This window comes from Loxodonta africana, chromosome 12 (assembly GCF_030014295.1).
Source record: "Loxodonta africana isolate mLoxAfr1 chromosome 12, mLoxAfr1.hap2, whole genome shotgun sequence".
NCBI classification, from domain to species: Eukaryota; Metazoa; Chordata; class Mammalia; order Proboscidea; family Elephantidae; genus Loxodonta; species Loxodonta africana.
The window spans coordinates 10,508,122-10,524,024 of NC_087353.1; the positions used below are offsets into that span (position 1 = coordinate 10,508,122).

The following is a 15,903-nucleotide window of genomic DNA, read 5'->3' on the forward strand; positions in this document are numbered from 1 at the left end:
CTTCTTTCCTTCCTTCCTCCCTCCCTTCCTTCCTTCTTTCTTTTTCTTCCTTCCTTCCTTTCTTTCTTCCTTCCTCTCTTTTTGAAAATGCAATGCCACCTAACTATTATTTTCTTTATTAATGAGTAATAAAATTTGCCATATACTCAGATCGATTTATTAAGAATTTCTGCTTTCACAGCAGGGCTATTTGAGTGTAAATGTCATGGAAGGTATTTTGGAAAGTGCCTGGCACACAGTTGGAGCGCAGTGGGTGTTTCCCTTCTGGCAATGAATGTTGCACCTTAATGACTGAGAGAGAAGTAGACACTCGTTATCCTGGAGTCTTAAAATTGAGTTCCTTATGATGGTCATTTGCTACTCCAGGGAGAGATCATACAGGCTGATCTGAAGACTTCTTGAAGGCCAACCCATTGCCACTGAGTCAACTGTGACTCATGGTGACCCTATGGTGAGAGTAGCACTACGCACCATAAGGTTTTCACTGGCTGATTTTCTGGAAGTAGATTTCTGATCTTTCTTGTGGCACCTCTAGTGCACTCAAGCCTCCAGCCTTGCAGTTAGCTGCCAAATTCATTCACTGTTTGCACCACCCAGGAAGGCAGGGACTGTCTAATTAATGTCCATCTCTATAGCACCTAATTGTGTGTTAAACAGAAGTAAACCTGTAGTGAGAAAAAATGCTAGGCTCACAGGAATATCATGTATCTTATTCTTCTGGTAAACTCATTGTCCACTTACTAAGGAATATTTTGAGCTTGCCACTGACAGAGGCCACACTTTTGCAGGCAGGTGCATGCTCAGTTAGGGCAGTTGTTTCTCATGCTGTACTCAGGATTCCAGATGGATGGTTAAGTGGCAGACGGAACACTCTCTTGACTGTAGCCCCGAAATTTCATTTACCAGTAGATTACGGTGCTATTCAGATTCAGTCTTATTGTAAGTTGATTACATGGGGGAAGAGCGAACCCTTGAGAAATGCTACAGTTTGGGGCATCAGTAGTTCTTCCTCAGGACCACTTTGTAGGATGCATATATTTTTGGTGGATTGAAGAGCCTTCAGCCCTGGAATGACCCAGATTTTGTGGGGTTTGAAGAGTATATACTCTTGGTGTTCCCGTTAAGAATACAAACTTAGGTATGGACCTTGCAAGTGAGGGGCCCAGAAGCTTCTGTTTCATTAGTTTCATGGTAAATCCAATTTCACTTAAGCCCTATTCTTCATTACAATCTTCTTTAGAGGGGGAGAAGTGAATGATGAACTTCCCTAAAAACGTGACAAGTTTGCTGATGAGTTTCAAGGTAAAATGTTTATAAGGGCAACATAGTCAATATGAGAAGAATGGGACTTAAGCAGCTTTTCTTCCTCCTTCATGCTTCTCCTGAGGCCTCTATAGAGCTTTATACACTAATGCTGGCTGGTAGCAACAGACACTTAGTGGGAAATGGACCTTACAGGCAGATTCAAGAAAATCCTTCAGGCAGCTGGACAAGCTGAGAGTGAAACGAGGGAAGGAATGAAAGAGAGGAAAGGTGTTGCCATTCTTTTACTGTTGTGCAGCCGAATGCTCCTCTTATTTTGCTCGTCTAGTTGAGAAGGTTCAGGATGCTTCTTAGAGTGAAGATGGTAAGACCTTGGCTCCCTTACCTTGGACATGTCATCAGGAAAGGCCAATTGCTAGAAAAGGACATCATGTTTGGTAAAGTAAAGGGTCAGTGAAAAAGAGGGAAACCCTCAGTGAGATGGATTGACACAACAGCCAAAACAATGGGCTCAAACATATCAAATAAAATTAGTTTATTATGGAAAACATTAAACTTACACAAAAGTTGAATTTAAAAGAAGGTGAAGGACAGGGCACCGTTTTCTTCTGTTATACATAAGGCCGCATGAGTCAGATCTGACCCACAGCAACTAGTAACAACTCTTAAGGCACAAGCCGAGAAGGCCTGAGGACCTGAGCAGAGAAGAGGCAAAGGAAGTGATGTCTGTCCCACGCTTCTTGGGGTGCAAGTCTCCTAATGTCCTACACTCTTTCGACTTTAGGTGTGTGATGCTGGGGACAAGTAAAGTCTAGGAGATGACTTTTGGAAAGACTGAGTTCTGAAAACTAAGTTGATTAGCTCTACAGATATGACCAGAGTTATTTCTCCTTCTGCTTTCTAAGAAAATTAGAGTGTAACTGTCCTCAGTCCTGGTATAATTAAAGGATACAAGAACTGGGGTTATATTATGTAATTGTGGGCTTATTTCTGATCTGTAGATGAAATGAAAAGATGTGAAGAGAGCGTGGTTACCGTTACTGGCCCGCTGTTTGATGGTTAGCATCTGCTCTCCAGACAGCTTTGCTTTCTTCATTGCTGATGTCGCCCTGGGGCATCCTGACAAACTGGGGACAACAAGAAACAAAATGGCCTGTTAGTCACAAGTCTCAGGAGAGCCCCAAAGTCCAGCAGAGAAAATGGTCGCAAACAAAGTGCCACTACAACATTATCTTCTTAGGCCAGTAGCCCATGAAAGACTATCTGAAAATGGGAAAAACCAAAATGGAAAGACCAACATATAAGTATGCCCAGTTATCTATACATACAAGATGAAAGGATGTGTGTGGGTGTGTAATGTTTATGTTTGTATACTCGTATACATTTTGTGGGCCGATACATAAGATAATGACTGCAGGTTGCCTCTTGGGATGAGGTCAGAGGACACGGGATGCTGAGGTGGGAGGGAGATGTACTTTTCATTGTAGACCTTCTAGAGCTATTTGGAATTTTATGATGTGAATATATTGCTTTAAAAAACTATTTTATTATGGAAAATATCAAACTTACACAAAGGTTGAATTTAAAACAATTTGAAATTTATATAAAAGTAGAGAAGAGAATAATGAACTCATCATGGAAAATCTTATTTCAACTATCTCCCCTCACAATTCCCCTAATAGATTACTTAGAAATAAATCTCATATGTAAAAACATAAGCAAAGCCTCATTATCTTGCCTAAGTTTTTAAAACTAATTTGTTAATATCATCAAATATACAGTCTGTCTTCAAATTTCCCCAATTGTCTCATAACTTTTCAGCAGCTGGTTTGTTCAGTGCAGGATCCAAACTAGATCTTCACTTAGCGTTTGGTGGATATACCTGTTAAGGGTCTTTTAAGCTAATGATTCCTCTGTCTTTGTTTTCTTTCTGGACATCAATTTGTTGAAGACAGTGGGTCATTTATCCTGAGCGCCTCTTTTATGGCATCAAGTGCATGGGCTTTGTGACAACGATCTCAGTGTATTAGGGGTCTTTCCTGTCTCATGGCAGGGTTCATGGCTACGTTCTGAAGAACTGGGTTTACCAGAAGCCCAGAATTTGGAGAGGTAGACTGTTACTCTACTTATGGACAGAGTTCACAAAACACTTCATATAAGGGTAAAATAAATTATACATATATACTTATATAATGGTGTATTAGGGATCTATCTATATCCATCTAACACTCAGTGGTAGTATAAATAGGTTAGGTAATTATTAGAAAGGTCTTCTTTTTATATATATATAGGTATATATAATCATATATAATGAGGTTTTTAAAATATCTCTTCAGAAAAATTTTTCTTAGCAGATGTTTTTGGGTAAAATCTATCTTTGTATAAGCAGTATTTTTACTGTTCTTTGTAATTTACACTGAAGGTCTAAGTTGTCTTTTTAATGTAACTGTACTATGAAAAAAAAAAAAAACAAAACCCATTGCCATTGAGTCAATTCTGACTCATAGCGACCCTAAGGAATGGAGTAGAACTGCCCTATACGGTTTCCAAGGAGCATCTGGTAGATTCAAACTTTTGGTTAGCAGCCATAGCTCTTAACCACTACGCCACCAGGGTTTCCGATATATTATAATATCCATAAAATGTTAAATAATTATATTTGTTGCATTTCCCAAAACCTTGTGGTAGTGAATTGTATTTTCTTATTATGCTTCTAGATTAGCACCTGTGCAACAACTAAACAAAGCAAACAAACAAACAAAAAAACACAACCAAACCCATTGCGGTCAACTCGATTTCAACTCATAGCGACCCTATAGGACAGAGTAGAACAGTCCCATAGCATTTCCAAGCAGCGGTTGATGAGAAAAAATAAAACATCTCTGTGAAAATGCTTGTGAGGTTTAATAAGAATGTACAGCTATGAGGATAGGGTTTTCAAATATATACATATTTTTTATCCACTGCTATGTTGGAATGGTGCTTGGAATAGAACAGGTTCTCTATATTTTTGAAAGAATAAATCTATATAAACCCATTTTATACTAAATAGACAAGCTATTTAAAGGTCTATTTCTATCGACTGCATAGACCGTTCGGAACCAATGGCACGGACTGGTGGGTGAGAGGTCCAGGTGAGGGTGAAGGTAATGAGAACAGTATAACAACATGCTCTTGTATGGCAAGTGCCGGGGACCTTGGAGGACGAAGGAAGTGTCCTAGCAAAGGACAGCGAGCGTCATTTTATCACGTTTCCAAATTAAAGGAAAACTCTTTAGTGCTGGCAAAGAGAGAAAAATGCAGCTGCAGCCGCACTGGGTCTTAGCGTGGAGAAAAGATCCAGGCTGAGCGTAACAGCGGGAGGCCCGTGGTGGATCGTAACAGCGGGAGGCCCGTGGTGGATGCTGTTGTAGGAACGCTGCTGTGGCCCTTACCCATGATTGGAATTGCTGGAACAAAGACAGTGCTGTTTCCTGACTGGGAGCCTGGTCAGTGAGCAAACACAAATGTTCACACAATCTGCTACAGTCTGTATATGTGTTATAATATTGGTTATGGCATAATGTGCATGATCATGATGTTATGAATTTTGCTGGTCCCTGGGTGACACAAATAGTTAAGTGCTAGACTACTAGCTGAAAGGTTAGCAGTTCAAATCCACCCAGAGGCACCTAGGAAGTAAGACCTGGCAATTTGCTTCTGAAAGGTCATAGCCTTGAAAACCTTATGGAGTGTAGTTCTCCTCTGTACACACGGGATCACCACGGGTCAGAATCGGCTGGAGGGCAACGAACAACAACAACAATTCTAGAACGCTTATAAAGGCAGAACTCTCTCGCACAGGTACAATTCTCCAGGAAATATGGGGAAGTCAACCCATATCCTCTTTGTTCGAAACCTCCCTGGTCATTTTTATTTGCAGCTTCTAGAAGATCTGGCCATGTGTGCTTACGAATCACCTCAAACTGGATGGAGAGGTGAACAGTATGGATATCAGGATGAGAATTATAAACCCGTTAACCCTGACACCCCCAAAGACCTGTCTTGGCATTTCCACCATTCGAACGTGTGATTAGCACAGTGCCTGACTTAGAGCAGCAGGCAATGAATGTTCCCTGACCTGGCTATGCTGAGGTGAGACACTGCTGTTCTTAAAGATGGAAGTTGTCTCTTAAATCTATCCCATTCCATTCTACCCATGTCAACTCCTGTAATCATGTCTTCACTGGGATCCTTGACCTTAGTCTCTCTCCCCTCCAATTCATCCCAGATCCCACTGTGAAATAATCCCTTGAAAGCACAGCTCTAACAAAGTTACCCTTCAGTCCCCCTGGAAAAGCTTTCAATGGCTTCTCACAGGGCAGTGTCCAAACGCTGAAGTTATTTCCTAGAGGCTCTGCCTGACCTGGCAGGGTCCCTGCCTCCCACTGCTTCCTGTACTTATTCTCTACTTCAGCCAAACTACTTGTCTAGTGATGCTATAACAACAATGCCACAAGTGGATGGCTTTAACAAAGAGAAAATTATTCTTTCACAGTCCAGGAGGCTAGAGCTCCAAATTCAGGGCACAGTTCCAGGGGAAGACTTTCTCTCTCTGTCGACTCTGGGGGAAGGTCCTTGTCATCAATCTTCCCCGATCCAGGATCTTCTCAGTGCAGGGACCTCGGCTCCAAAGGATGCGCTCCACCCCAGGGCTTCTTCCTTGGTGGCATGAGGTCCCTATCTCTTGGCTCACTTCTCTCTCCTTTTATCTCTTGTAAGGTAAAAGGTGATGCAGGCCATGCCCCAGGGGAACTCCCCTTACATAGGATCAGGGCTATGACCTGAGTAAGGGTGTTGCATCCCACCCTAATCCTCTTTAACATAACCTAATCTTGCCTCATTAACCACAAGCAGAGATTAGGATTTACAATGCCTAGAAAAATTGTTGTTGTTGTTGCTAGGTGCCATCCAGTCAGTTCCAACTTGTAAGGACCCTGTGTACAATAGAATGAAACACTGTCCTGTCCTGTGCCATTCTTACGATTGTTATGCTTGAGCGTATTGTTGCAGCCACTGTATCTATCCATCTCGTTGAGGGTCTTTCTCTTTTTTGCTGACCCTCTACTTTACCAAGCATGGTGTCCTTCTTCAGTGACTGGTCCCTACAGATCACATGTAATTAGATCACAAAATGGAGGACAACCACACAATACTAGGAATCACGGCCTAGCAAAGTTGACGCTTATTTTGGGGGGACACAATTCAATCCATGACACTACTCTTACCTACCAGCAATCTGGCAAATGCCCACAATGCTCACTGCTTGTATTTGTTTTCCCTGTTCCTGCCCCCATCCCAGAGATGGATTACCCAATAAGCAAGGTATGCACGGGCTTATTTGTGCTGATTTAGTAATCTGTAATGCATAATTTCACCTGCGTGGTGAAACCAATGTTAAATTGTGCACTACAGATTAGTAAATAAACACAACTAAGCCTGTGTGTACCTTGCTTACTAGTTAGTCTGCCCCTGCCTGGTCCATTTTTACCTCCCAACTCTTCTTCACACTTCTGTATATAAAAGAGAACCCATCCTCCTCCAGGAAACCTCCCCGGCCTGAACCTCCTGTGAAGTCTTCTTCCTTGTACGTCCTAGGACTCTCCTTGGGTGTAGCTCTCATTTGACATCTACGATTTTGCATTTTCATTTATCTTTTCATGTAGCCAATCAACTAGATTCTAATCTCTTTAACGCTGTCCATCAGAATGCCTAGCACATTGCCGGGTACCTATAGGTGTTACAGAAACATTTGGTGATTGAATTTTAGTAAAACTACATATAAATAGAAAATAAAAAAAGACCAACTCTATGTAATCTAGACAGCCTAGTTAAAAACTTCATTTTTAGGGGTTACCAGGAGTGGAAGGAAGGGGGGAAGAGGGGAGTTTTTGTTTAGGGAGCGTTGAGTTTCTGGTAATGATGGTAGAATAAGCTGGAAAAGGAGAATGGCCACAGTTACACAAGCTGAAGAAGGTAATCAGTGCCACTGAATTGTGCATGTAGGAGTTCCTGAATTGCTATATGTTTTGCTGTGTATATTTCCACCACAATTAAAAAACAAACAACTCAATTTTTCTTCGAGATGCTGCTTTTATGAGCCTCAGTTTCCCCTTTTCCCAGACTTCAAGCTCTTTGTGTCTGCATAGCTTTCTATGCCTTTCCTCTTTTGTAAGTCTTGCTAGAGAACTTTTAAAGGATGTTTTCAATGTAAGTCCCTTCGCCAGACTCTAAAGTCTTTGGGGTGGGCCCCATATTCTTTCCCCTACACTAGAGTTTAAATGTTTGCCAAATTGTTGAGGCAGGCATGGCAGAGATTATTAAACCAGAACAACAGCTAGTTAACAGCGGAGCCAAGCATAGTACCTTGTTTCTCTGTCTCCTTGCTCAGTGCTCCGTTCTTAGAGCATCACTTTATTTAAAACATAGGAACTTCAGAAAATATGTAGAGGATGAGACCTGGAGTCAGAGGATATCTGCTTAAATCCTAATTTGCCTATTTACTCATTGTTTGGACACCCAGGAGAATGAACAAATCTGTCTTGGAGGACATACAACCAGAATGCTCCTCAGAAGTGAGGATGACAAGACTTTGTCTCACTTACTATGGACGTGTTATCAGGAGGGACCAAATCCTGGTGAAAGACATCACGCTTAGTAAAGTAGAGGGTCAGCAGAAAAAAAAAAAAAAATTAAGACCCTCGAGGAGATGGATTGACACAATGGCTGCGACAATGGGCTCAACATAGCAACGATTGTGAGGATGGTGCAGGACCAGGCAGTGTTTTGTTCTGTTGTACATAAGGTTGCTATGAGTTGGAGCTGGCTTGATGGCACCTAACAACATGACCCTCCCTAAGCTCTAGTGTTTTAGTTTGTAACCCAAAACCTAACCCATTGCCACTGAGTCGATTCTGACTTGTAGCGACCCTATAGGACAGGGTAGAACTGCCCCAGATGGTTTCAAAGGAGCAGCCGGTGGATTCGAACTGCCAACCTTTTGGTTAGAAGCTGACATCTTAACCACTGTGCCACCAGGACTCCTTAGTTTGTAAATTGGGGGTAAAAATAGTCTTGCCTCACAGAGATGTTTTGAAGATTGGATATAGAAAAAAAATATTAAACAGCAACAAAGATAGGCAAATATCATGATAGCCATGCCCGAATCTGCTCACTGACCTGTCTCCTGGGAAGATTCGTTCTGTAGAGTCTCACACGAGATGAACTCAGGGGCATACATAAACCTGGCTCTCTGGGCACGGTTGAGACCTAGCGTCCAGCTCCACTCTGTCAGCTTCCACGGAGCTGGGCTCTGTGACAACTGACAATCATGAGCTTGGGTTTGCCCAGTGGGAATGTCCCCTTGTGGGAAAACCTCCGCTAACCACCCCCTCTAAGCAGGTCCGTCATCATTGTTGGTCCTGTCTCACCCCCTCATTCTTATTCACTGTCACAGCCGTCTCTTGTTTGCCCTGTACTGGAAGTGCTGGTTACAGTTCATAAGGACAGGCAGCTTGTTTACTTAGTTAATAACTTTCTCCTCTATTAAACTGTAAGCTTTGCGAGGGCAGGGACCAAATCTATCTATATGTATATTTTTACCCTATGCCCAGTATCTCAGACAATGCCTGGGACATACACCACACGCACCCCAGTTGCCTTTGAGTAGATTCTGATTTATGGTGAGTCCAAACGTGTCGAAGGAGAACTATGCTCATAGGGTTTTTAGTGCCAGATTTTTCTAAAGTAAATCGTCAGGTTTTTCTTCTGAGGTGCCTCTGGGAGGACTCAAAGTACCAACCCTAACTGTTTGCATCACCCAGGGACTTCACCTGGAACATAAACCAAAAACCAAACCAAACCCAGTGCCGTTGAGTAGATTCCGACTCATAGTGACCCTATATGAGAGAGTTGAACTGCCACACAGCGTTTCCAAGGAGCGCCTGGTGGATTTGAACTGCTGACCCTTTGGTTAGCAGCCGTAGCACTTAACCACTATGGCACCAGGGTTTCCACAGTGAATACTTAATACACCTTTGTTGTATGAATAAAATAATGAATGAAGGAGGGACTTCTTGGCTAAGAATGGTTAGAAAACAGAGAATTCAATGTTTCTAGGTGCATTCTTGTTCTAACACTGAGGAAGAAAAGCAGAGAAAGTACACACAGGTGTTGGCCCTTTCATTTATATTATGTCTTTTGAATCCACATAATCACATCCTCTTGCCTCCCTTCTCTGTCCCTAAGCACACTCACTACTGGCCCCAGACATGAGACATAGTTGTCCAAGCCAGCCTTTCCAGAATTTCTTGGCCCACCTCTACTTTTCCTCATATATTATCTTTTCAGCTTTCTTTGCTTGTCTCTGACAGGCTTCCAAGTTTTCCATGCTGTCTCTGAGCCTTAGGTCAAGTTCCTTGCGTGATTCCGTACGTGCACACACGACACATGAATGTGGCCCCAGTATAGATGGAAGACTGCGCCATGTTTTCCTGTGCATTACTTCCTTTAATCCTTACAATATATCTTACTAGGGTGGGCAAGGTACTTATATTTATTTTTCTTGAAAAATAAAAAAAGACAAAACTGAGGCTTCAAAGGTTAAAGTCCTCTGGTAATAACTCAGCACCATCCATTACTAATGTATCAGTTAAGTATTTTCCAACTTGGATTGTTTTTGGTGGACCCAAGCAAACAATGATTCTTGACTAAGCATTGTCCATTACAGAACGAACTCTAGAAGCACATGGCCAAATCGGATAAAACCTAACTCCAGTTCTGTCGTGTTAGGGCAATTCTATGGGCTTAGGGGCATAACTCTGCCCTCATACATGCTGGTGTCTTGAGAAGCTTCAGGCCCAGGTAAGCCTCCCTCAGGAGAGAGGGGGGAGGAGAAATCTGTCTCAGCACCTACCACCCCGTATCATTTTCACTTCCGTCTCTGGTTCTCAATCCATGTTGTGAAGCCAACCAGGGAATATGGCCTGATAGGGAGGAGGTGCTGTGTGAGGAGAAGCCAAGGACATTTCCCATCTAATAGTCTCACAATCTGAAAGCAGCAGCCAAAAACCACTGTTCAGAGAGGCGCCAAGACTAAGGCTCATGAACCAAAAACGTGCACAGTGCCATGTTTTGTTCATTTAATTGATTTCATGGGAACCTTGATCACCCGCTCTGTTCTTGTCATAGGTCTTTGCTTTCAATCATACCAGGCTGCTGAGGGACAGCACCGTGAGGGAGGCTGGAGACCTGCTCTTTAGTTCCAGCCGGCACAGCACCACACCATTCAGGGCCCCAAGTTCTTCATTTTCCAAAAGAAAGTGAGTGACCAGGTGGCCTCTGAAGGTCCTTCTCCCAGAGGGGTTCTCTGCTATGACCTGATCACCTTTTGTATCAGCAACTTTGAGTGGAAAAGGGCAGTTACCTATGAATTAGGGCACCACGGTCACCGTGTCCACTATTTGCTAAAAAGAGCAACTGTTACTTTATCTCTGATTTCACTCTGTTGGCATTTGCTACTTAAATACTGGAAGTCACAAAGTGGCGTCCACTGAAAGGGGAGCCCCTGGAATAGATACTAGCAGCAAAGCCGGATGCTCATTTTATCCTTTTTTGAAAAACCGTATTCCTGTATGATTCGCTTTAAAAAAACCGTCCTTTGTGTGTGTATTTAAATAGTCACATACATTCGTTCTCTCTCCATCCAGAATTCTCCTACTTTGCAAATAAAATAGTCAGAATTAAGTTATAATTCACTGCATGGATAGAAAATAATGGAGAGAAATGTTCAATAAAGTAAAATCTAGCAGAAGTAAATCAAATTAAGTATATCCGTAGGTAACTAGAGCAGTGCTTCTTTAACCTGAATTTGCCCGGAATGATCTAGAAGCTATTTAAAATGCAGATTCCTGGACCCCAAGCTGAGATTCGGTACCAAATTTGATGACAGTCTTATATTACTTGTCTTCGTTTCGGTTAACAAAACTGCCAGCTAGGCATGACAACAGTATTACTGAACGAGTTTTAAACTTAGAGTTTCGGAAACTAAATTAGGAAGTAAAGACCGGCTCAAAGAATCATGCATTTTATTTAAACATCCATGTGTTGCGTTTCTTCCATTCCGACCCCGTGACGAAGTCGCCAGCGTTGGGTCAAATTTGGAAGTAAATCTCCTTGGAGGGACCCGGCCTACAGAGTTTTGCTCAGGTTGCCAGACTCCCCTTACATGGAGAGAAGCACTGCCACCTAGTGGGGGCTCGCGGTAACTCTAACTTTGCTTTCTGCACAGGCTGCAGCTTGGAGGGCTGGGGGGTGGGGGGGGCGGTGCAGAGCTGGGTGAGATTTCTTATGAAAAAAAGTCTGCTTATCCATCTCCTGCCGGTGAAGGAAACCCCAGTTGAGTGTCTCAGGGTGGTGCGAGGAGTTCTGAAATTAAGATCCAGCAGGGTATGATGGAAAACTCTTCTCTAATTAAAACTGGGTTGTTTCTGAGCTTAGATTTGGAAAGTCACAGAATCGCAGTGCTAGGAAGTTCTGGGCAGCAAATAGTTAACCCATCGCCCCACCAGCTAGCCTCGGGCTCCAGACAACCGGGCACCAGGCGCCAGCAGGTAGAATTCCAAATTAAGGATCCAGGCAAAGCCTTTAGAAGGGTTTCAAACGGAGATCTTAGGTCCCAAAATAACAATCAGGACTTTAGCCTAAAAGGGACTTTCTTTGGAGTATATTAGAACTGAAAATACCTAAATAAGTAAAAGAGGGTGGTGGGGGGAAGGAAATGGTTAAAGCGATATTTTGGGGGCGATTGTTCACTGAGAAGGAAAATAGGTGATCTGAGAGAAAGCAGGGTTGTGGGTTATTACGAAAATTCTGTTCACTGCCCAGAGAGTAACTGTGTACAATGAGAAAACTTAGCGACAAATAACCCTGCTCGTGAGACTCCAGTGAAGTGGACGGTTAATGCGCAACAGGCAGGAGGGTTGGCCTCAATTTGACGTCCATCAGCTCTGTTTTGTAGAAAACAAGGCTCAGACAAGTTTGGAGTATGATCCAATACTCCCTTAGGAGATACAACTGAAGACATCAAGATGCAAAGCCGTTTTCTTTACATTAATTTTTGCTATCATGTTACTTATTATTTTACCATTACCAGCCTTCGTGGTGTAGTGGCTAAGAGATTGGCTGCTAACCAAAAGTTCAGCAGTTCAAATCCACCAGCTGCTCCTTGAAAACCCTCTGGGGCAGTTCTTCTCTGTCCTGTAGGGTCACTATGAGTTAAAATTGACTTGATGGCAATGAGTTTTTTGCTTTCATATATATCATTAATTTAGACATGATGGTTGAATATTTATTATGTTATCAGTAAGCAAACACTGACGCAGTGTAGCTGGTAACAGCCGCTCCTGGATTTAACCTCAAGGCTATCCTATTGAACAGAGCAGCAGTTTTTACATTTGCTTCCAGGGACTCTAGGCTTTCAGTAGCTGTGTGGGGAAGGGGGGCAGAAGACTGGTCCTCTCAGCTCCAGGGATGCCTCCATCAGGTTCTTTATCGGATCCGTTCCTATCTCAGTGCAAAGAGATGCCTCTGTAGACTCTTCTAAATCCAAGAGCCAGGGTTTGCAGTTTTTTTTCCCCAAAAAAGCATTCCAGTGCCCAACAGTGTGCTCTGGAGTCCCGGAGAGAGAATAGTGTTTTCAGAACAGTCTCTGTGCCAAGTAGACCTTTCTGCCACACCTATAGCCAAGCCCAGCACCTGGTGCTGGGCCTAGAGTTTATCCTGGAGTTTCACATCAGTAGGCATTTAATTGTTGTTGTTAGGTGTGGTCAACTCGGTTCCAACTCATAGCGTCCCTATGTACAACAGAATGAAAAACTGACTAGTCCGGCGCCATCCTCACAATCATTTCTATGCTTGAGCTTATTGTTGTAGCCAGTGTATTAATCCATCTTGTTGAGGGTCTTCCTCTTTTTCTCGGACCCTCTACTACACGAAGCTGATGTCCTTCTCCTTCTCCAGGGACTGGCCTGTCCTGATAACATGTCCACGTAAGACGTAGCCTGGCCACCCTCGCTTCCAAGGAGCATTCTGGTTGTACTTCTTCCAAGACAGATTTGTTCGTTCTTTTGGCAGTCCATGGTATGTTCGATATTCTTCGCCAACACAATTCAAAGGCATCAATCCTTCTTCAGTCTTCCTTATTAATCATCTAGCTTTTGCATGCATATGAGGTGATTGAAAGCAACATGGCTTGGTTCAGGCACACTGTAGTCCTCAAAGTGATGTCTTTGCTTTTTAACACTTTAATGAGGTCTTTTGCAGCAGATTTGCCCGATGCAACACGTCTTGATTTCTGACTGCTGCTTCCATGGGTGGCGTAGCGGTTAAGTGCTGTGGCTGCTAACCAAAAGGTCTTCAGTTCCAATCTACCAGGCAGTCCTTGGAAACTCTATGGGGGCAGTTCTACTCCGTTCTATAGGGTCACTATCCATCGGAATTGACTTGTCAGCAATTGGTTTGGTTTGGTTTGCTTCCATGGGTGTTGACTGTGGATTCAAGTAAAATGAAATCCTTAACAACCTCAATCTTTTCTCCGTTTGTCATGATGTTGCTTATTGGTCCAGTTGTGAGATGAGGACTTTTGTTTTCTTTATGTTGAGGTGTAAGCCATACTGAAGGCTGTGGTCTTTGATCTTCATCAGTAAGTGCTTCAAGTCCCCGTCACTTTCATCAAGAAAGGTTGTGTCATCTGCATAATGCAGACTGATAATGAGTCTTCTTCCAATCCTGATCACCTTTTTTGGGAATAGGCATGAATATGGATCTCTTCCACTCAGTTGACCAGGTAGCTGTCTTGCAAATTTCTTGGCATAGACAAGTGAGCACTTCCAGAGCTGCATCCATTTGTTGAAACATCTCAATTGGTACCCCATCAATTCCTGAAGCCTTATTTTTCACCAATACCTTCAGTGCAGCTTGGACTTCTTCCTTCAGTACCATTGGCTCTTAATCATTGAATTAGCATTTGTTGAATGAATGGGAGTTAGAGACAGAGGGAGTGTGGAAGGCTTTGCAACAGTTTTGTTTCTACTACTCATTTCCCCCTGCAACCCATAGTATATTGACTGAACTATGGGCTATGGAGCCTTTTGTTAGTACCCTGGGATCCTTGCCGTCATACATCTCTTTATTTATTGGGGAAATCCTTCTCCTCTGCAGACACTCAGGGCTTGCTGACAAAGGCGGACTGGGCCTAACTGGAAAGAGTCAGACCCACCCTCACCCTCAGTGAAATAAGGAAACTGGGAGAAAATGGAGGAACCCACTGTTTGGAGGAGTGCAGTGTTTTGACAAGAGGCTGCTCCGTGGTATAGTTACGACACCCAAGGCCACAAAAAAAAAAGGCCACGGCAGAACCTTAAAGGAGTGGTTTACTTCATGGCTTCTTGCCTCACACCCCAGTGCAGAGCTGGAGGGGCTGGGAAGGGAGAGGGAGAGCGGGCAGCTCTCCTTTTCCCCAAGGCACTGATGGCGGGAGTGAAGCCTGGGGGTGGGGAGTGCTTTCAATCAAATATGAGAATGGGGATGAATTTTAAGAGCTGAAATACAACTGTTTTAATGACGAAAAACAACGATTCATCATGAGCTCAAAATAAGCTGTCATTGCAGGAGTTCTTACCACAGTAGAGAAGTAAGAGTTTGAGAGAGTGCCATGAGTCAGAAGAGACTTTAGGGCGACTCACGACAACAAAAGCCTTAGAAAAAGAAGACCATTCCGTGTTTATATTCAAATGAATTAAGACTCCCCAGAGGTGGGAGCTATCTGCATTGGCTGTAAACTCCTGTAGCAACGAGGCTTCCTGGAGATGAAACCTTGGCTCTCCTCACTGGCTGCTAGGGAAAGTCTACTTTCAGGGGCCACAGTCTGTGTGGTGTGGTCAGATGCAGGAGATACAGCCATGGGATTGCTGTAGGATTGCACAGACTTACACACAGCTTCCCCACGGCCTCCCTACAAAACTAGTCTGGCCTTTTGAATGAAAAAAAGGTACAAGACAACCTGCCTCATTTTCATAAACAAAGGTGAGTCTAAAAGCCAGAGGAGAGAGAAGCTGAATGCAGATGGTCTCTTCCATCCAACCCTAGTGCCTGCCACTTGCCCAAGAGATCAACTGAAGAGCAACTGCTATTCAATCTCTGTTAAAAATGCTGTTTGGGAAAGAAAACCAGAGAAGAGATATAGTGGAGAGCCATTTCTGTAGGTTGTCTCACTTCATATCTGCATTCATTCATGCAACAACGTTTCTTGGGTGTCCTCAAGTACAGCAGTAGTTGTTAGGAGAAAAAGGATGATGATAAAATTAATAAAAAGAATGGCTAACCCTTATATAGTGCTTTGCTTATTCTTTGCCAGGCATGTTCCTGGGATTTGACTACTCAAGCGATACTTACAACAGTTCTAATGATACAGATACTACTGTTATTCCCATTTTAGACAGATGCAAACTGAGGTACAGAAAGTTTATCTTACCCAAGGCCACACAGTCAGTAAATGGCAGAACTGGATTCGAACCCAGGCAGTCTAACACTGAGCACTTCACC

At 43.1% G+C, this 15,903-nt stretch overlaps 1 protein-coding gene across 4 annotated transcripts in view; it reads right to left on the reverse strand.

Annotated features, from left to right (window-relative positions):
- MYT1L (myelin transcription factor 1 like) overlaps positions 1-15,903 on the reverse strand; it is a 216,748-nt gene that overhangs the window by 18,732 nt on the left and 182,113 nt on the right. For all 4 annotated transcript variants that reach the window (XM_023550392.2, XM_003411868.3, XM_023550391.2 and 1 more), the window contains exon 18: positions 2,299-2,390. In XM_023550392.2, coding sequence (XP_023406160.1) covers positions 2,299-2,390 — 92 coding nt within the window. The remainder of the gene's footprint in view (positions 1-2,298; positions 2,391-15,903) is intronic.